This window comes from Asparagus officinalis, chromosome 6 (assembly GCF_001876935.1).
Source record: "Asparagus officinalis chromosome 6, Aspof.V1, whole genome shotgun sequence".
Taxonomy (NCBI): domain Eukaryota; kingdom Viridiplantae; phylum Streptophyta; class Magnoliopsida; order Asparagales; family Asparagaceae; genus Asparagus; species Asparagus officinalis.
Genome location: NC_033799.1, coordinates 78,030,633 through 78,052,057, shown reverse-complemented (window position 1 = coordinate 78,052,057; position 21,425 = coordinate 78,030,633). Strand labels below are relative to the sequence as shown.

The 21,425-nt window shown below is 39.6% G+C and overlaps 2 protein-coding genes across 6 annotated transcripts; one reads left to right on the top strand and one right to left on the bottom strand.

The window, feature by feature from the left end:
- On the top strand, nt 943-6,395 carry LOC109845081 (two pore potassium channel a). Of its 3 annotated transcripts, none has more exons than XM_020414270.1 (3): nt 943-1,249; nt 4,984-5,897; nt 6,015-6,395. In XM_020414270.1, the coding sequence occupies exons 2-3, from the start codon at nt 4,990-4,992 to the stop codon at nt 6,160-6,162; spliced, it is 1,056 nt and encodes a 351-aa protein (XP_020269859.1). In that variant the 5' UTR covers nt 943-1,249; nt 4,984-4,989; the 3' UTR covers nt 6,163-6,395. The 3 variants fall into 3 exon arrangements, with proteins under 3 accessions (XP_020269859.1, XP_020269858.1, XP_020269857.1); XM_020414269.1 differs by lacking the exon at nt 943-1,249 and adding an exon at nt 3,905-4,238; XM_020414268.1 differs by lacking the exon at nt 943-1,249 and adding an exon at nt 4,396-4,471.
- Nucleotides 8,714-11,336, bottom strand: LOC109845603 (phenylalanine--tRNA ligase, chloroplastic/mitochondrial-like). 3 transcript variants are annotated; one of them, XM_020414875.1, is made up of 5 exons: nt 11,026-11,336; nt 10,781-10,928; nt 9,376-9,541; nt 9,081-9,157; nt 8,714-8,953 (listed from the first exon to the last, which is right to left on the bottom strand). In XM_020414875.1, the coding sequence occupies exons 1-5, from the start codon at nt 11,201-11,203 to the stop codon at nt 8,920-8,922; spliced, it is 603 nt and encodes a 200-aa protein (XP_020270464.1). In that variant the 5' UTR covers nt 11,204-11,336; the 3' UTR covers nt 8,714-8,919. The 3 variants fall into 3 exon arrangements, with proteins under 3 accessions (XP_020270464.1, XP_020270463.1, XP_020270462.1); XM_020414874.1 differs by having other exon boundaries at nt 8,714-8,882; XM_020414873.1 differs by lacking the exon at nt 8,714-8,953 and having other exon boundaries at nt 8,960-9,157.

Genomic DNA, 21,425 nt, shown 5'->3' with positions numbered 1-21,425 from the left:
TCATTCTATCTGATGTTGGAATTTGAAATGGTCGTAGATGTGTTATATAAAAGGAAACGAAGCGTGTTACTGAGGGTTCTTGCCTGCAAAAATATCTTTTGGTTTGGTCTGCGCCTGTAACCTTATGCTATGCAACCAATTTGAATAAGGAATACAAAGTGATCAGCCAGGGGAGTTAAATGTGTGAAATAGGTTAATAGTCTGAATCTCTCTGGGGTGTGAAGCTTACTGGAGATCTTTGTTATTCGTCAGGTTTGTACCTGCATTGCTGTTGAGAGTTCAAGTTTAATTTTCATTTCAGCAGATGCTTTGAATCTGTGAGCTACTACATTCCGCGTATCTTATAACTCAGGTTCATTCTCTGCCATAAAATTGTATTGGATTTTAGAGCTTTTGGTTCCGCAGAAATCTAGTTTCCAAGTTGCCATAGTTTCACCCCGACGTACGAAGTTCTAGAAACTTCAAGCTGTAAAAATTATAAAGTTGTATGCCATTTCATCATACCAAAAGTTAAAACACCTAGCTACATGATCTATCAGGATAATAGAGTGCGATACGAATAGCAGAATTGAATACGTTTGGTAGTTCTTGAGAGCACCAATAACCACGTAGCTCGGATGATGCAGCAGTTATGGTGATAGAGAGTGAGCAGCCGTATTGAGGGATCTATGAGTGTAGGAAATTGAATTGAGGGATCTATGAGTGTAGGAAATTGACACCATTGGATTTTGATGAAGGATCCAAATGCATTCATTCACGTATGATATGATATGAAAGATGGACCCAAACGTATTCACGTATGATATGATATGAGAGACTGTGGGCACGAGGATGCAGTTGACGAGCACTAGTGCGTCACTAAATACGTGGGTCCTGGAGTCTTTGAAGGTAGCGTCGCGGCAAACCCCTAATCGCCTCAGAGAATTCCCTGAGCTTCGACTTCGATGATGATGATGATGATGATGATGATGATGGGAGGTGACTAACCAACTCTCCTCCTATTGCGACTTAAGAAATCTTCCCTTCACCGGCACCCGTCTGATTAAACGCCAGAGTGATCGAGGGCGTCGTGAAGCTCCGTCCACATTAATTGTGAGATGTCTTCGCCTCCCGGTCTGATACGTGTAGGATTTTGATTAATAATCACGCTCGAGGTAGGCAGAGAAGGTTGCGGAACAGGGGCCTGATACTGACCGGCTCTTTTGATAATGCCAGGGACATCAAATTTGTTCCGCCTCTTCACGCGGAGGTAAGGGGTTGGAATTTTATCCAAATGAAACAGAGTATGTTATAATTTCATGTGATGCAGTGGCATACAACAGTCCACTCTTTCTTTCAATGGGCGTGTCTATTGAACCATATGTCGTAGTCAGCACATTTATAATTTCATGCTAACATGATTTAGATATAGATCATCATCCCTCTTGACATTTAATTTTATGCTAAAATAAAATAGACATACATCATCATTCCTCTTCAACATTTAATTTTCATTTTCAGTTTCACGTTTCAACTCTCATATTTATATATCATTTTCCCTCATTAATGATAAAATCATTGTTTACTTTTTTACTACAATAATTGTTAGTATCGTATACCTAAACAGCCAAAAGTAATTATTTTGCTAAGTTAAATTTATTTTTATCTTCCTCAACAATCATTTATCTAAATAATATAGAAACGCCAATATTTTGGTGGTTGAGATAAATGGAATTTCAAGTTGGATGGACTGATCTTAATGTACAAATTCTTAGCAAACGTTTCGCCTTTCAATAAGGTTAAAGTTGGAATTTAAAAAAAATTAGAGGGATTAACCTATTTAACCCTTCTTTATTTGCCAAACAAAAAAAAAGCTAACCCTTTACGTTAATTATCTAATCTAAACGGACTTAGATTATTTTTAATCCTTGGAGGCAGGTCAACTAAGTTAACCCTTCTCCTTAACCCTCCTCTCTTGAGCCCTTTGTAGAAACGGCGAAGAAGATCGGGAAATTTGGAGTGCACAAGACTAGTCACGGGTCGGTCTATCGAAGTGCATAGGCCGGTCGACCGACAGACTGTGAAATTACAGGGTGAATATCCTGTCGCTGGCCGGTCGACCGAACATACATGTCCGGTCGACCGAATTCGTGCACGCAACAGGGTCTTAGAACCATGGTCTGGCCGGTCGACCGACCATGCCTATGCGGTCGACCGAAGGTGTGCTGGGTTACATGGTGGAATTTTAACCTTCTGGCTGGTCGACCGAAACATCATGTCCGGTCGACCACGATGCGGTTTGGGCCCAGATTCGTTTTCCCGACCTGTTTGGTATTCCTATTTGATATAAATAGGAACATGACGTTTTCTAGGGTTATGTGAGAGATTAAGAGCTGAGATTTGAGCATTGTTTGAGCACTTAGAAACGGAGAATTTGTGAAGGATCTGAGAGTTTTATTTGAGGGTTATTTTGTGAGATTATTGAGTGATTGTAAACCCTATTTGTACTCTTTCTCTCATCTTGTTCGTGTCCTTCGATTCCGCTGCGCACAACACCCTTGCCAAACAATACCTAATAAAATACTTGATTTAGAGTCATTTATCTTTTGACCAGCCCAAAGACGGTGGAGATCAAACATGTAATTTGATTTCCTCATCAGCAAACATCAAGTATGAGAAAGTAGGGGCATTTGATTGATTCGCATACTGACATATCGACCATTCGAGACTTTCGATTTTACAAGTAATGAGAGAACCTCAGGTCCTAATTTAAAGAGAGATGGTGAGAGTGGACATCCTTGGGCAAACACCCTGAGATGGGAGAAAGAAACCATTGTTGTGACCATTGATGCTGATGGATATTGAAGTGGTAGATATACACGCCTTGATAATTTCAACACATATGGTGTTCAAACCGAATCTTTCCCGAAACCCCAAGGGCCATTCTTGAAAACCATATCTACGTCCTCCTTGGTGCCGAAGATCGCCAAAAATAGATGTGATCTATATATTCTCTATACAAGACTACTTCTTTTGGGTGTTATGCTGCTAACGTTGACTCTCGCATGCCTGACTTCTTAACTTCTTGATTGGTGATCACTTGCAATACAATTGATCTTTTTTTTTAGAAAGGGAGGGATCCAATGGTTGTAGGGTGGAGAGGGAGTTAGGTATTGATGGGGTGGAGCAATGCTCGGAAGGCTTAGTGAAGAGATATTGTTGGTTGATTATCGTAGTTGACGAGCAGAGAGAGGAGGAAACCAACTTGCCTTGCGCAAGAAACAACCCTCCAAACAGAGGGGAGAGAAATTATATTAAACCCTCCTTTATTTGTTTAAAAATAGTACATCGATATGCAAGGTTTTTTGAATGAAATGAAGGGAAACTACATATTGCATTTTATTAACAGACATTTAACAAGCAATCCAAATAGACGTGTACGATTCGGTGGAGAGAAATTGAGTAAAACTCTAAGGGTGTGTTTGGCAATCTCTCAGAATTGGGTCGGGTTTAAACTTGGTTCAGTTTTGAAAGATTTTTTTTTTATTTTTTTTTGGCAAACAACAACAGGGCCAGACCTGCCCAGTTTTCATATATAGGCCGAATAGTGGCCTTATTAAACTGTTTTTCATTTGGACCGGGGGTGCTGGTCCAAATGAAAACCAGACTGGTCGTAGCCAAGTTTTTTGTAGTTTGCCCAAACCTCTTATTGAGCAACAGGAACATTTAAAAAATTGGAGAAAAAACCTTTGACCTTTTCCAGTGTATGTATAAATGAATGACAACGATGCGAACGCAAATCATAACAAAAAGTAAGAACAGAAGGTAGGAGCTGATGAAGCGTAGCCTCTATTTCATTCATTGTCGGCTGTGGATCCAAATCTTTAATGAGAGACAAATATTCAACTTATTATTATTATTATTATTATTAGATGTAAGACGACGCCCCACTCCCAGTTCACATTTCACATCCCTCTTCCTCGACGCCCACCCAAACTTTCTGATTTTTATGAATTTGTTTATTCTCCTCATTTATTTTACACACAAAAAAAGCGGAAGGTCAAAGACTAAGATTTGTTTTATTCGTCGTCGCGTCAGACGCCCAACTGCTCGCTCCCTACAAATCCCACAACCCCCCCTGTTACGATGACGAGCACGTCGGAAACATCCCAGAACGAGATCGGCAAAGCAGAGCAGAGCGCGGCGTGGTTTTGATGCGATAGACCCAATCGATCCTTTCGAAAGGGGAAAGGGCGGGGGTAAATCTCTCGACTTAGTTTCCCTTCTTAGAATTTTAGGTAGAATTTTTCCTCAGGTTTCTGAGTCCTTGGCTTGGATCCAAGCGTTTCAGATCAACTTCTCCGCCGGAGCGGAAAAAATTTGAATGCCAATCTAGGCTAATGGATATATTACGACCCTGCCACTATTTGATCGGGTCTTCAACTCATAAACAAGCTTCTTTAACAATTGATGGCTGTTGATGCGTGAATCTGTTAGAATCTGACTTCGACTTCCTGGAAACCACGGGAACTTTTTTTTTTTCGGATGATGCTCCACCTTAACGAACACTTATTTTCAATCGAATGTTTTATTTTATTTTTTTAATCTGCATCTTTACTCGGCCTTTATTTATTTGTGGTCATGGGGCCTATATATGGCTGCATTTGTTGTGGTAATTAAGATTTCAAGCCGATAATTTTTGAAGCGTTTCAACCTAAGAGGGAACTAGATGTAAAAGCGTACTAAAATAAATCTGGTACAAGAAATCCAAAAAAAAAAAGAGCATTTTTAACCTAAGAGGGGAGCATGTTGTCGTCACCAGTTCAAAGTAACATAAACATTCTTATAAAGTAATACCCATTTTTTTTTATATTATGCTGAGGAGGACACATAGCTATAAATTTTGTGTTCCATATTTCCGAATGCTAATTGTTACAGGGCTCTTGAATTTTCTTTTTCACACGCAGTTAACATGCTCTTTATGTGATTGATCGATCATTTCAGAAGAAGATGTCGACGGCTGATGACGCCGTGAGGCAGCCCTTGATATCTGGATCATTGGATCCTCCTCATCGGCCAAACAAGACGAGCAGCATCAAGAAAAGGAGATTCCGGCGCTGTAAAAGTGCGCCCTCTGTCGATGCTTTCTTGGACCCAGCAAACCCAGGAGGCTTATTTCCTGGCGCCGATGTCGTCTTCAGCAAAACGAGACCTAGTTTTAGGCATATTACTCTGTTGTTAATTATCTACCTTGCGCTAGGAGCCGGTTGCTTTTATCTCATAGGAGATCAGATCAGAGGTAAGAAAACAAACACGGTGCTGGACGCCTTTTATTTTGTGATTGTCACGATGACCACCGTTGGCTATGGAGATCTAGTGCCCGAGAGCACCGCAACAAAGCTGCTGGCTTGCCTATTTGTCTTCTCAGGAATGACAATTGTTGCTCTCTTTCTAAGCAAAGCAGCAGATTACATTGTTGAAAAGCAGGAAATATTGTTGGTTAAAGCCCTACATGTGCGCAACAAGGCTGGCGACGCTCGCATGCTTAGAGAAATCGAGGCGAACAGAGTGAGATACAAATTCCTTACGAATGCTGTGTTTTTAGTTCTGCTTGTAGCTGCTGGGACTATTTTCTTGTGTAAGGTTGAGAAGCTAGATCTTGTGGATGCCTTCTATTGTGTTTGCTGCACTATTACGACCCTTGGTTATGGGGACAAGAGCTTCTCAAGTGAAGGGGGAAGAGTTTTTGCGGTGTTTTGGATATTGACTAGTTGTATCTGCTTAGCTCAGTTTTTTCTCTACCTCGCTGAGGTATACACTGAGCGCAGGCAACACCTCCTGGCCAAATGGGTTCTTACTCGAAGGATGACATTTGTTGATCTTGAAGCAGCTGATTTAGATGAAGATGGTGTCGTGGGGTAAGTTCCTTTCACCACCATAAGCTGATTTAAGGTCTCTCAATTCCGTCTTGGATCATTCCGTACGAATGCCACTGCTTGCAAAATGCTAATAAACGGTTTTGTATTACTCTGCAGTGCTGCTGAATTCATTATATATAAGCTTAAAGAAATGGGGAAGATTAGCCAAGAGGATATTGCTCTTGTGATGGAGGAGTTTGAGGATCTTGACGTTGATCAGTCAGGTGCAATATCGGCATCGGACCTTGCTCAGTCTAATCAATAAGAAGATTAGAAGATTGCGGTAAAATTCATCTAGTACGAGCTATATATGGGCTTCATTTTTTTTATTTTTTTTTGTTATGGTTATGTTCTTGTTCTCCCGTTGTTTTCTACATGTCGTGTACATGATTGCTCTAGAAGATGTGCGTGAAGATGTGGCAATATTGCTGTTTTCCATCTAGCAAATGTAGACTCACGATTTTCTTTTAATTTTATGCCCTTAGATATGTTTGTGCCTATGAAGAATGAAATCTAATGACTTCAGATATAACTGTTCTAAAGTGGCATGCGACTTCTAGTTGGATACTGACTATCCATTGGTGCTTCCTCTTTACTTTTGTTATGACATATGCCATAACCTTTCCGTTTTACGGGAGTTGAGGATTCCTATATTTATCCTGAAAATAAAATTGGCCTAAATTTACTTTAGGGTTAAGTGTGGATAGGCCCCTTTAAGTATCACCCAATTGCGGATAAAACCCCAACAGTTCTATTGTGGCGGAGAGACCCAATTACTAATTTTTACTTTTAAAAGTGTTTTAAAAAAAGTCACTGAGGGGGTCCGTTCACACTTGGGCAAATAGTACGCTTTTTTTTTTTGGGGGGGGTGTCTATCTATACAATTAGTACAGGGGGTATATCTGCAACTAGGCAATACTACAGAGGGACTAACCGCAATTAACCTATTACTCTTATCACGGGCCTTCCCTTAAATCCTCGAGGCATTGCATTATGCTCCAAACTATATATTAGTCTCTGGCTAATATATTCCATTGTAACATGGAACTATATTTGGACACAAAAGTTCCAGTATTATGTGTATGTGTATACAAGAGACAAATTCATAGACATAGCATGTGTGCTTGTTTCTTGGGCACATATAAGTACACACTCACTCATTCACGCTACACACATGGATATAGCACACATGAGCCATTTATTCGATAAGCATAATATGTTTATGCTTTCATGTAACCCAGCGACGAAAATACTTTACACCACTTTATCATGAACCGACCAGTTCTGTACATCACAAGGCCACAACCAGTAATGTGTAAGGAAGTTTCACAATGAGCATATTCAAAGGAAATCAGAAAACCTGAAGGGTGTATCAGAAGCCAATTATGTCTAGCCTTCAGACATCAGAAACTCCAACAAAAAACCCAGGCCTGACCAGGAATTTTATGGGCGGTCTTTACTTCTTTTAGTAATTTCTTCATAATTTCATATCTAAATATCATGTCGAAGGATGATCCAACCCATAAATGCCCTGTATTTGGTCTAAATTCTCCTTAAATATATTCCCTGTGTCTGTGTGCATGTATAAATTCTCATGCTATATGTGTGTGTACTGTACACCTTGTGTCGTGTGTCAGTGAGTGTACACACACATACTTGCATACATACATACGTTGCGCGCATATATATAGAGAGAGAGAGAGAGAGAGAGAGAGAGACACACACACATGTATCCATATAAGGTATTTTGCTTCGTTGGCAAAATTTTACAGTCAAAGTTAGTTGGTCCATTCAGATACTGCAATTTCTGTACATTTTGGAGTCGTCCATCTAGTCACACAAACTTAGAAGATTCTGTATCTTTTGAGGCTTATCCCTACCTGTTACGTAATAATTTGAAGAACCAACCTCTGGGCCACTTGAAAATGTCTTAACTGGAAGAAAAAAAATCGATTTTAGCATCGAAAGTTGCAGGCTTAAGATACAAGCAGTGGCATCCTCTTGTTCCTTAATAAAGATAAAAAGGAATTGCCTGTCAACCCTAGACTTTGACAAGGCTGCTTGACTTTCCTTGTGCCTTATGGATTGTATTGTTGGCAGGTTTGTCAAATTGCACCGACTTGTTAATTCGTTCCCTCTTTCCTGCTTCGGATCGTCTGACTTGTTTAGTTAGCGTATGTTTAGTGAAAAATGGGGATCATCCACGACTTTTCGGCGCCAAAAAGTTGGGCTACCTCCCACCCCCATCCCGCCCCTCCCTCCTCACAAAGACCTCACTGCTAAAAAACTGGGCATCCTAGACGGAAAAATCCATCTAGGATACACAGAATTCCGTCTAGGATGTGTATTCTAGACGGAATTCCGTCTAGAATACGAGTCTAGTATGTTTCCGTCTAGGATGTAGTATTCTAGACGGAAATTCCGTCTAGAATACATCCTAGACGGAATATTCTAGACGGAATTCAAAACCGTCTAGAATACATCCTAGACGGATTATTCTAGACGGATTTTCCGTCTAGAATAAAGTATTCTAGACGGAAAAAATTACCGTCTAGAATGAGTATTCTAGACGGAAATTTCCGTCTAGAATACTCATTCTAGACGGAAATTGATTTTTTAAATTTTTTTTATTTTTAAAAAGCATTCTAGACGGAATTTAAGCATCCTAGACGGAATTTCCGTCTAGGATACTATGCTACAGTAATTTTTTTTTTTTTTTTTGCAGAATCTAATTTTGGTGCGTGTACACAATATTGAACAACAAAAAATTATATTCATATCCAACCAATCTAATTATATTCTAATATCAAATCTCATTATATTCAAATAATACATTCACCAAAATAGTAGAGAGATACATAAATTGTTTACAAACTTTAACATAAATTAATTACAATGGCTATGACACTACAGAAGCTTTTTCAACTCCTTCCCTATACATTTACTCAAGCCCTCTTCTTCTCCTTCATCTTCTTCCTCATCACCCTGAGTGTAACATAAGGACACAAGCAAACAAGAAATATCAGGAAATATCAGGAACCCGAATGGTTCGGTTCCTGATATATCTAGTTTAAACAAAGAAAACCAAGGAGAATTCGAGCATCTGTGTATCTAGTTTTAACAAAGAAGATGTGTGTGTGTGTATGCATACTAAATAGTTTAGAGATCGGGGGACTGACGAACCTTAAAATAAATCTCCAATTCAAATGATGGATTAGTGAATGGAAAGTAAGTGTCAACCCAGCGCATTTCCACCTCACCTGTACATGACATACATTAAAGATCTAAGGCCAAAGTATAAGTTGCATCTATGCCAGAACCCACCCAATCATCTGGTGAGAAAACTCGAACTCCTTCCATCTATTTACTTTGACAACCATTAAAATTTAAGAAGAAAAAAGAAAGAAAGAATGCCAGGAACAAAAACTAAAGCAGAATTATTCAAAGACAGCTACAAGAACTAGAGCTGGTGTGGAACCTGATGGAATACAGGATAGTGAGTTGAATCAATTGAATCCCTACGATAGACATCTCCAGTTACGAGAAAATGAGTATGGCCCTTCCTTAATAATTCTGCCTGGTGAGCACTTGTATGGCACCTCAAGACATGTTGGGAATCAACATAATACGTATCATTATAACTCCTGCGTACATGACAGCAGCGAACCCAATACATCGTCAAAATTCTGCAAAAAGTAATGCTTTGCATCACTATAATAAAAATGCAGTGGATGAAGTCCATGAAAGAAACTAGGAAAATTCATAACTTGATAAGAAGAGGCAACAAAAGAAATGTTGACAAAGAAAAAAGGACATAAATCACGCTGAATCACGCTGATTATTGCTCAAGAAGTTATGAGCAAAATAAATGTATGCATAATGTTCACATCCTCATTTATGTAGAGGTGGGGAAGGGATGACAGTTTCAAGACCTTCATGATGTTGCAAAATATAATTTCTTACTCGAGGAACCAAAATCTGAAATGTTTAGATTTTTTGGATGCAATTCAACAATAAATGAAATGTGCAGTGATCAAATCAAAAGTAACAGATTCTGGAAGAATATGTAAAGATCAGTGCATATAAGAGTTGTACTTAAGGATATGATACTCAAGTTTCATAAATTGACTAAATTGTCTAGAAAAGTATCATGATACGTAGCAATAAAGCATACTTGTGCATGATATATCATCTTGAACTCATAATGTCTTCTTGAGTATCATGTTTCACAGTTTCAGTCTCGTGGCATGAACTTTTGAGTTATAGAAAGATGCTCTAGAAGGTTTAACATCAATTAGTTGTCTTCTAAAATAATATATTGGACTTAACTATATATATATATCATAATAGAATAAGACTTAATTGTTAAGGAGGGTCATTAATGAAGATATTAATATATGAAGATCAAGGAAAGTCCAGTCATCTAGCATTTTATTTGAAATAATTGAAGAAGGAAACCATCAGTTGAACTGTAAACTAAAGTTAATTCTACATAATTAGTTAATAGACCACACAGACAAAGATGGCTGCATGACGTGGGATTGGAATATGATTTTGGATTGAAGTTAAATGGAAAAACAGAAGAATTGTCAAATTTTACTTGGATAGAAAGTGAATGATTTTCTGCTAAAGGAATTCGATGCACTCTAACTATAATTATGTAAAAACAAACTCAAAAAAGTAAATGAATGGAAGAAACTAAAAAAAAACTGAACAAAAGGGGATTGCCTTAATCTGTAATGTTCATCAAATTCAAATGAATTTTTAAGGATTGAACTAGCAATTACAACTTGAGAACATTTATAGAAAAATGTAATATTTTCTAAAAATCAGGTTGATTAATAATTCATTTGAAGTTCTGATGATGACAGATGGAAAGTTACTTTCCCCCAAAATTCGCATCAAAGTATCCATAAATCGCATCCTTCAAAATCCCAAGCGGTTGATCCTCCCTCCTATGCAGCTGCATCCCCAACTTCCCGAAAATCGAATCCGGAACATTGTTCGTAGGATCGCTCTCCCTCACCACATCTAACCCATCACCACAAAACAATCCAAGATCAAATTTTCAACCTTACCCAAATAACAAAATCCAATTTTTCAAAGCGGGCAAGTGAGAAAATAATACCATCTTTAGCGATCTTGACGCCGCCTACTTCGAGCACGGCGGCTATAGGCTGTTGGTACTTTGATTTCTTTGATGGTTTTCCGCCGAGAGAAGAGGATGAGAACAGCTTGAATGAGTGGGAGTAGAGAATAGACGAGGGTTTGAGGAGAGAAGAGTGGAGGAGAGAGAAGGCTGACATTGGATAAGCGAAGGAACCGCCGGAACTTGTCGGAGCTCATGTGACGCCGACTCCTGGGAGTTCGGGAAGGGGTCCGGTGAGGTTGAGGAGGGAGAGGGAGAGGAGGGGGAGGCAGTGGAGGGAGGGGTCGGGGTGTGAGGTTGAGGAGGGAGAGGGAGAGGAGGGGGTGGCGGTGGAGGGAGGAGTAGAAGCTGGGTCGGGGTGTGAGGTTGAGGAGGGAGAGGGAGAGGAGGGGGTGGCGGTGGAGGGAGGAGTAGAAGCTTCGAGTTGAGGATTTGGGGGGATGAGGCTGATTGTTCCTGAAAATTTCAATTTGGAGTTGAGGATTTAGGGGGAAAGGAGGGCGGCTGGGGGTTTCGATGGGTTTAATTTTTTTTAAATGGCCACTTATTGGAGACGGAAATTTCCGTCTAGCATGTATCCTAGACGGAAATTTCCGTCTAGAATACCTGGTTATTTTAAAAAAAATTAAAAAAATAAAGTAACCGTCTAGGATACTATTCTAGACGGAATATTCCGTCTAGAATGTTTTATTCTAGACGGAATATTCTAGACGGAAAATTTCCGTCTAGTTTAATGCATTCTAGACGGAAAAAATTCCGTCTAGAATATTCCGTCTAGAATACGTGATTTTCTACTAGTGCCTACAGTTAGTAAGACGTTCTCTTATAAGTTTGTGCACTCTCTATATTTCTCAAAAGTTCTATCATAATATTCGAAAGTCATAATGAAAAAGATTGAAAATCCAGACGTGAATCTGATAATAGGTCAGAGTATGATTCGAATTGGAAAGCGGGTCGGTCCCTCGTTTATTTCCTGCTTAAACTTTCTAAGAAAGAGTTGTGCGGCGCCTAAAGGAAATTTTTTGAAAATAGATCATTTTTGCTAAATATTTATGTTAAACGTGACTTTGAACCTTCATCTTTTTTCAAAGTTCACCAACTCTTCTGCCTAATTGTTTCACTATTCCAACAACCTTTGTTAATATTTTACTAATATTTGAAGGCTATATAAAGGGGTGTGAGAGAAGGGTTTAAATCATCACTGGGAGAGAAGCAAAATATTTAGAGAGAAGAAGAGAGTTGGAGAGAAGAGAGTGAGATAGAAAGGTTTTGTTCCTTTCTTTGTGAGAGTCTCTGGTTAGAGAGTGGTCTCCTCTTTTGTAATGTTCTCTTTTGGTGATTAGTGAAGTTCTCTGTTGTTCTTGCCCGTGGACGTAGGTCATACTGACCGAACCACGTTAAATCCTGGTGTGCTGTTTTCTATTTGTCCACTCTTATATAGACATCTTCTGTGTCTGTGAAGCCCCTTAGCTGCAACAAACCGGTATCAGAGCCTGCTTAGAGTACGTGTATCTGCTTATCGTATGTTCTGTGGCTGCCACTAAAAGTGGATCATCCACATCAGAAAATAAGTTAGATTATCATTTACTCTTTAAAGGCATTGGGTACTATTCACGTGTATGGTACTATTCAAAAGTACTGTTACTATTCATAGATACGGTCACTATTCATATGTGCGGTTACTGTTTGCAAATACGGTTATTGTTCATAAATACAGTTACTGTTCCAGTTGGCTTCAAGATGTCTTCTGCGAAGTACAAAGTGGAGAAATTCGATGGGAAAAACAGTTTCAGTTTGTGGAGAGTAAAAATGAGGGCTCTCCTAGTACAACAAGGACTGTTCAAGGTCTTGTCCGGAAAGGATAAGTTGTCGGAATCTATGCCCGATGATGAGAAAGAAGAGCTGGAGATGAAGGCGCATAGTGCCATACAGCTCTGTTTGGCCGATGAGGTCCTGCGGGAGGTTGCCGATGAAGATACCATCGCTGGCTTGTGGCTCAAGTTGGAGAGCTTGTACATGACAAAATCTCTGACGAACAAGTTTTATTTGAAGCAACGCCTCTTCACCATTCGCATGAAGGAAGATATGCGAATTAAAGACCATTTAGATGAACTTAACACTATTCTTATGGATTTAAAGAATATTGATGTTAACATTGATGAAGAAGATCAAGCACTCATTTTGTTATGTTCATTACCTCATTCCTACGAAAATTTTGTCAATAGCATGTTATACGGTAGAGATACACTTTCTTTGGAGGATGTCAAATCAGCCTTACATTCAAAAGAGTTAAGGCAGAAAGTGTCTGTCGTAGGAGGAGAGGATCAAGCTGAAGGCTTGTTCGCTCGTGGTTGTCCTGAAAAGGGTGTTGGTGGTAGAGGCAAATCTAGAAACATGTCTAGATCAAAGTCCAGGCCAAGAAGAAATGTTGAATGTTATTACTGTCATAAATATGGGCATGTAAAACCTAATTGTCCAGCGCTCAAAGCAAAGGATAATTCACAGTCGAAGTCTGGAGAGGTGAAACCTTCAGTTGCCATTGTAACTGAAGAGTCTTCTAGTTCACATGAAGTTCTTTCAGTTAGTGTTAATACTCATTCACAAAATGAGTGGGTTCTTGATTTGGGTTGTTCCTACCATATGTGTCCGCATAGGAATTGGTTTGTCACATATCAGTCTATCGATGGTGGAAATGTCTTGTTGGGAAATAACATGCCTTGTAAGACTGTTGGTATCGGCTCAATTAAGATTAGAACCCATGATGGTATTGTTAGAACATTGAGCAATGTCCATCATATTCCAAAGTTAAAGAAGAACCTCATTTCTTTAGGCACCCTTGACTCAAATGGTTTTAAGTTTTCGGCTGAAGGTGGAGTTTTGAGAGTTAGTAAAGGCTCTCTTGTTGTGATGAAAGGAAAGAAGGTAAATACCCTCTATGTCATTGAAGGCAGTACAGTGACAGGTGCTACATCGGTGTCATCCTCAGAGGATTCAAATTCAGACACTACACATTTGTGGCATATGCGGTTAGGGCATATGAGTGAGAGAGGACTGGATATATTGAGCAAACAAGGTCTGCTTTGTGGTCAGAAAACCAGGAAATTAGACTTTTATGAGCATTGTGTTTTCGGCAAACATCATAGAGTATCCTTTAGTACCGGTGTCCATAGAACCAATGGTACTTTAGATTATATCCATTCAGATGTTTGGGGTCCCTCTCAGGTTCCATCGAAAGGTGGAGCTCGTTTTCTGCTAACATTGATTGATGATTATTCCAGAAAAGTTTGGGTGTATCCTTTGAAGCATAAGAGTGATGTGTTTGTAACCTTCAAGCAATGGAAGGTTATGATTGAGAAGCAAACAGGAAAGAAAGTGAAGCGCCTCAGAACCGACAATGGGATGGAGTTTTGTTCTACAGAGTTTGATCAGTTCTGCAAGAATGAAGGTATTGTGCGTCATCGTACAGTTCGGCATACACCACAGCAAAATGGAGTTGCAGAAAGGATGAACAGAACACTTTTAGAGAGAGCTCGGTGCATGCTCTCTAATCCCGGTTTGTCAAAAGACTTTTTGGCCGAGGCAGTCAATACAGCTTGCTATTTGATAAACAGATCTCCTTCTACAGCAATTGATTTTAAGACTCCAGAAGAGGTATGGTCTGGTGCTCCTGCTAATTACTCTCATTTAAGAGTATTTGGTTGCTCTGCTTATTTTCATGTTAATGATGGTAAGCTTGAACCTAGAGCAAAGAAAGCTATCTTTCTAGGATATGCTACTGGGGTGAAGGGATATAGATTGTGGTGCTATGATCCCAAGTCACCTAAGTTTATTATTAGTAGGGATGTTACTTTTGATGAAAAATCCATGCTTCACCCGAGAAAGGAGTTTGTTATTGACACTACAGGTACTGAAAAGGAGTCCAGCAAGCAGGTGGAGCTAGAGAGCTCAACTTCAAAGAGAGTGCTTGAGGGCGCTCATGTTGAACCAGTTGATACTGAGGAATGTTCAACTTCAGATGCTGATACACCGCAAGAGCAACAGTATAATATTGCCATCGGGAGAACAAAACGGCAGATCCGACCTCCTCAACGCTATGCAGACATACTTGCTTATGCTTTGAGTATAGCAGAATCGATTGGGGTTCCAGAGCCTTCTACATTCAAGGAGGCTATTAGTGGCAATGAGGCTGCAAATTGGACTGTTGCGATGACTGAAGAGATGAAGTCTCTTCACAAGAACCAGACATGGGAGCTAGTGAAGCCACCAAGGAGACAGAAGATCGTTGGCTGTAAATGGGTCTTCAAGAAGAAAGAAGGAGCTCCGGATACAGATTCTGTAAGGTACAAGACACGCTTGGTAGCTAAAGGCTATGGTCAGACCGAAGGTGTGGACTTCAATGAAGTATTCTCTCCAGTTGTAAAACACCTCAATCTGCGTGTTGCTTGCCATGGTTGCTCATTTTAATTTGGAACTTGACCAACTTGATGTGAAGACGGCTTTTCTACATGGCGAGCTTGAGGAGCAGATCCTTATGCATCAGCCAGAGGGGTTCATTGTTGAAGGTAAAGAAGATCATGTGTGCAGGTTGAAAAAATCTCTTTATGGGTGATTTGGTTTGTATTTTGGTAGGAACACAGACTCAGATTGCAGAATACTTGGCTATTCTGATTTAGATTATGCGGGTGATTTGGATAAGAGACGAACCCTGACAGGTTATATATTCACTCTTTCAGGTAGTATCTTAGTTGAAAGGCGACTCTACAGTCGACAGTTGCTTTGTCTACAACAGAGGCAGAGTATATGGTAGTGATAGAAGTAGTGAAAGAAGCTATTTGGTTAAGAGGTTTGGTTGAAGATCTCGGCTTACACCAAGGTGTTACTACGGTATTTTGTGATAGCCAGAGTGTTATACATTTGACGAAGCATCAGATGTATCATGAAAGAACCAAACATATAGATGTCAGGTATCATTTCATCAGAGAAATTAAAGTCATCAGGATTGAGAAGATTGGTACTGCAGATAATCCAGCAGATATGATGACGAAGCCCGTACCTTCGCGCAAGTTCGAGCATTGTCTCGAATTGCTTGGAGTTCGACAAAGCGGAGATTAAGCCCATAAGGGGCTTCTGGCGAGACAGCAAGAGTAAAGAGAAGATCTTCATATTCAAAGTCAAGGTGGAGATTTGTTAAACGTGATTTTGAACCTTCATCTTTTTTCAAAGTTCACCAACTCTTCTGCCTAATTGTTTCACTATTCCAACAACCTTTGTTAATATTTTACTAATATTTGAAGGCTATATAAAGGGGTGTGAGAGAAGGGTTTAAATCATCACTGGGAGAGAAACAAAATATTTAGAGAGAAGAAGAGAGTTGGAGAGAAGAGAGTGAGATAGAAAGGTTTTGTTCCTTTCTTTGTGAGAGTCTCTGGTTAGAGAGTGGTCTCCTCTTTTGTAATATTCTCTTTTGGTGATTAGTGAAGTTCTATGTTGTTCTCGCCCGTGGACGTAAGTCATACTGACCGAACTACGTTAAATCCTGGTGTGCTGTTTTCTATTTGTCCACTCTTGTATAGACATCTTCTGTGTCTGTGAAGCCCCTTAGCTGCAACAATTTAGCAAAATCGACCATTTTGCTAAATATTTAGCAAAATCGATATTTTTTTGGCCTGTTGGCCAAAAAGAGGTCGATTTTGAAAAAAATGCCTTGAAAACATACGGGACTACTAGTCCCGTATGTTTTGAAGGCACTAATCACTGCTTAAAAACATACGGGACTAGTAGTCCCGTATGTTTTCTAGGACTTTTAACAAAACATATGGGACTACTAGTCCCGTATATTTTACATTCCCAATTTGCCTTTGCGAGCAAAAATACGGGACTAATAATCCCGTACATTTTACAGAGCCAATTTGCCTCTGCAAGCAAATATACGAGACTACTAGTCCCGTACATTTTACAGAGGCAACTTGCCTCTGCCAGCAAATATACGGGACTACTAGTCCCGTACATTTTGCAGAGATAATTTGCCTCTGCCCAGCAAACATACGGGACTACTAGTCCCATATGTTTGCTGGGCTGAGGCAAAACATGCACAAAACATGCATGACCCTCTAGCTGAGCACACAACCAAAATTTTCGCCACAATATATCATCTAACATTGTATACATTGATAAAAGTTATAAAATTAGAACATTACAACACAAATCTATTATAATTGTCGCAATTTACTTACCTATTGCCTCTCATCTAATCCTCTTGGTACATGTCGAGATTGTTGGTTGCGAATCTCGATTTCGTCGACTGGAGGCGCAGTTTGGTTGATTATACAACGTCGGGTAACCCCCCCAATACCATCTTATGTAATCGACTTCCTACATTGGAGGATAAAGCGGATCGACAATAAGTTGATGCCGATCATTCCACCGAGCAATGTATGATTGATGTGTGCGCTGCCAGTTAATCTGATGTCCACCTTTAGACGCCTTTCTCTCTATTTGTTCGACCAATTGTGGAGCGTGCTGTGTGAGTCCAAACTGTCTAAACACGCGATCGGGTACGTGCATCTCCACAATTTCAAAACAAATGAGAGGAACTCTGGACCGCCATATGCCGTGTCCATCCATACAAATCAGCGATAGACGATGTAGGTAAGGTGCGTATGGCTGCCACTCGAACTGCAAAATAATCCATATATTAACTGTTGTTTGAAATATATCGATAACTTTAAACGATTGCAATGCAAATTCATACCTGAAAAATTTTCATTCGGTCGAGCTCCCCCCTGTAAAAGTTTAACTGTCTAGCCGGGACCTCATTATAGACTTTAGTGACATTCCATCTGTAAGTTTTATATACGATAGATTTTTGTTCAAAATTTTAAATGAAAAATAAAATTTCAAACGAGATTAAATTAATTTTACCTACAGCCTAGTGGAATATGTCCATCCAACTCTCGGATCTCGCATAATCGCGGTTTCAAAACCAGTCTCTTCCATGCCCAAACTTGTAACAATGTCAAACACCCTTTGAGCTCTTTATTTTGCATTAAAGCAACCTTTGACATTTCGCGATATAGATATGCTAAAATAGCACTACCCCAGGATAATGTCCCACACACGTCAAAGTCTTCGAGAAGTGCGATATAGATATGCTAAAATAGCACTACCCCAGGATAATGTCCCACACACGTCAAAGTCTTCGAGAAGTGGTAACCACCTATTGAAAAATACGTCAAAGTCTTCGAGAAGTGGTAACCACCTATTGAAAAATCAATTGCGTTAGTCATATTTTCTAAAAATAGTGAGAAAAAAATATCTTCACTTCAAAGTATAAAAGTAATAACAATTTATGACCCGTCTTACCTCAAATGCACTTTATGTTTACTTGAATCGGGAAAAAGAAGCGTCCTGATCATGTGCAAAATATATGCTCTAGCATGTTGTTGGATCATGACTTCTGATGCATCGTGTGGCAATGGGTTAGCAAAATTCTCTTTTAGCCACTTTAATCTAATATGCCCTCTAGGCAAGGACTCCGGTGATAGTCCTAACAAATTATCACATACATCCCGCCAAACATGCCTATCTGTCCCCGTGACACAAGGACCATCAATGCGGAGTCCTAGGATCACTGCTACATCCTGAAGAGTAATAGTTGCCTCCCCAGCACGTAGATGAAAAGTGTTAGTCTCGGGCCTCCACCTATCCATTAACGCATTAAGCAGTGCCCAGTCGAGTTTCATCCATCGCAATTGTGAGCAAATCAGAAAACCGGCTTGGGATATTAGGGCAATGATGCGAGGATCATCAAGCGGCCAACGCATATGCCCAAGGCTATGATCAATCATATCCAGCTCTTGCCCTCTCTACACAAAAATAAAAACAAATATTAGAATATCACAATGAATAAATAATGTGAGTCTAAACTTATGATTCAAAACTTAGAGCCATAGTACCTCTGTAAATGATATACTCTCTGAACGATGGCGTGGCTGATCATATAGGACTTCATCAGAAACCGGCCCGGGGAGCATCGCGTATATACCTGAACATGAACATTTTCCTAGACAACATGAACATTTTCCTAGAGCCTCCGTCATATATAGGCAAATTATTCATTCCAACACTCAATTTCCCATTGAATAAGCAAATAATCGGAATTCCATTCGCCATTTTAACTGAAGAATTAAAATTTGACGTATACAAATTAGATATTTTACAAATTGATGATCATAATTCATTATTTCCTCCAGATATACCTCTAAATATACATATTAACTAAAAGAAATTGGAGAAATTTATGAAAAAAATTTGAAATTGTTACCTTGACGAAATCGGATCTCGTTGGCGTCGGAGAGTATAGACGGCCCCATGCGTCGGAGATCAAGTTCGACGTCAGATTTGAGGGAGGAGGGGGTGAGTTGGCTTTGGAAGAGAGAGAACGGGTTTGGGAGAGACGGAGATTGGGTTTGGGTGTGGAAATCGGGTTTGGGAGAGATGAAGATTGGGTTTGGGTGTGGAAATCAGGTTTGGGGGAGATAGGGATTGGGTGTGGGTGTGGAAATCGGGTTTAGGAGAGATGGAGATTGAGTTTGGGAGAGAGTTCAATGGGTTGGGAGGGAGTGAGATGGGTTTGGGAGTGAAGGTGAAGAGATTGAGAGTGATATCGGTGAGAGAGAACTCAGATTTTAAGGGGAATAGCGGAATTTAGGGCGCAGATGTTATATAATTCGACTTTTCTACGGGACTAGTAGTCCCGTAGAAATCGGTAGGTTAGGCGCTGTAAAATGTACGGGACTAGTAGTCCCGTACGTTTTGTTAAACCGATAAAATGTCCCAGAAAACATACGGAACTACTAGTCCCGTATGTTTTCTAATCACTGATTAGTGGCTTGAAAACATACGGGACTAGTAGTCCCGTATGTTTTCAAGGCACTTTTTTCAAAATCGACCTCTTTTTGACCTGTTAGCCAAAAAGAGGTCGATTTTGCTAAATATTTAGCAAAATGAACGATTTTGCTAAATATTTAGCAAAAATGGTGTATTTTCAAAAAATTTCCGCGCCTAATTTCTGGAATTATCTGGATTAATTTCCTACTGTGTTCATAGAGAGTAGGATCTACCGGTATGCGAATTCTACTGGACGGTCCGAAGCCTTATCGACAATCATTCACTCGCTACATTATACTGCTATGATTATTCCTGGTTATAAAATAAAAAAGAACACAACGTACAAATTAAACCTATGATGTTACGTACACTGGGAGTAAGTCCTTAACCGTAAACAATATAGTGAATAGTTAATATTAATTGTTTTTTTTTTTTTTGAAAGATCCCTTGGAAAGACAAGGGGCGAGGAAATACAAGTCCCAGGTACTTTTTGCATCTTTTCCCCAGGAGGAGTCCAGAAAAAAAATAATAAACATAAAGCAATCAGAAAAACAAATGGTCTAATGACATACATAGGTGTCCAACGGTTACTTACTAATTAATGTTTGATGTTTGCAGTTATTCCTCTATGGTCTTGTTCTGCTAGAGTACTAATTTAGCCAAATGTATCTGTTCTTAAATATAATCGTGAGGAAAGAAAGATGTCTTTTATATATACTTCCCACTAGAAGCTTTCTTTATTTTTATTTTCTCTTTCTCTCTTTTTGGTTGGAAATAATAGATACGAGGTGACGGTTCATTTATCAACATGATCGAGCCTTACCAAATTTATAGTCCAATTAGTATGAATGGTTAAGGATATGGTTAGGGCCGTAGGGTCCACGGCAACGAGATGGATGGTTGCTCTCGTACGTGGAAGGACAAGTGGATAACAAGGTGGAGGAACCGGAGGCTAGCTTCCCGATCAGTCAAGGGTACGTACGTTGGAGGAGATATTAATACAAGAGGTGCAGGATATATGGGGGAGATCGAGATTGCTACATAAAGTGTATTTTTGTCTTTCTATATTTCTATTTGACTTATTTATCTTTACCAATTCTTATTATTTTAAAATTGTTTATTATCCTCTCCTATTCTCTCTTCTCTGCCTCGGAGAAAAATACGACACTTGTTTTCACGCGTCGTTCCGGAGACAAGCCAACACAGGAAAAGGCTCAAAGTTGAGTTCAAAACCTTGGTCATCTTTGTAGAAATTGACAGTTGATGGCTCAGAACAGGCAGTTGACAGGTTGGCGATCGACCGTGACTCACGGTCGACCGCGTTCGTGCACAGATGGCACTGTGCGTCTGGATTAGTGGCGCACAGTACCACTAATCTTTGAATAGGGCTTGCACTCATGGGAACTCGTACTCCTCTCTTACATTTGAAAGAAGAGCAAATCTTATTGGATCATAGATGACACGCCATTTATTTTGTTTTAGTGCTCCTA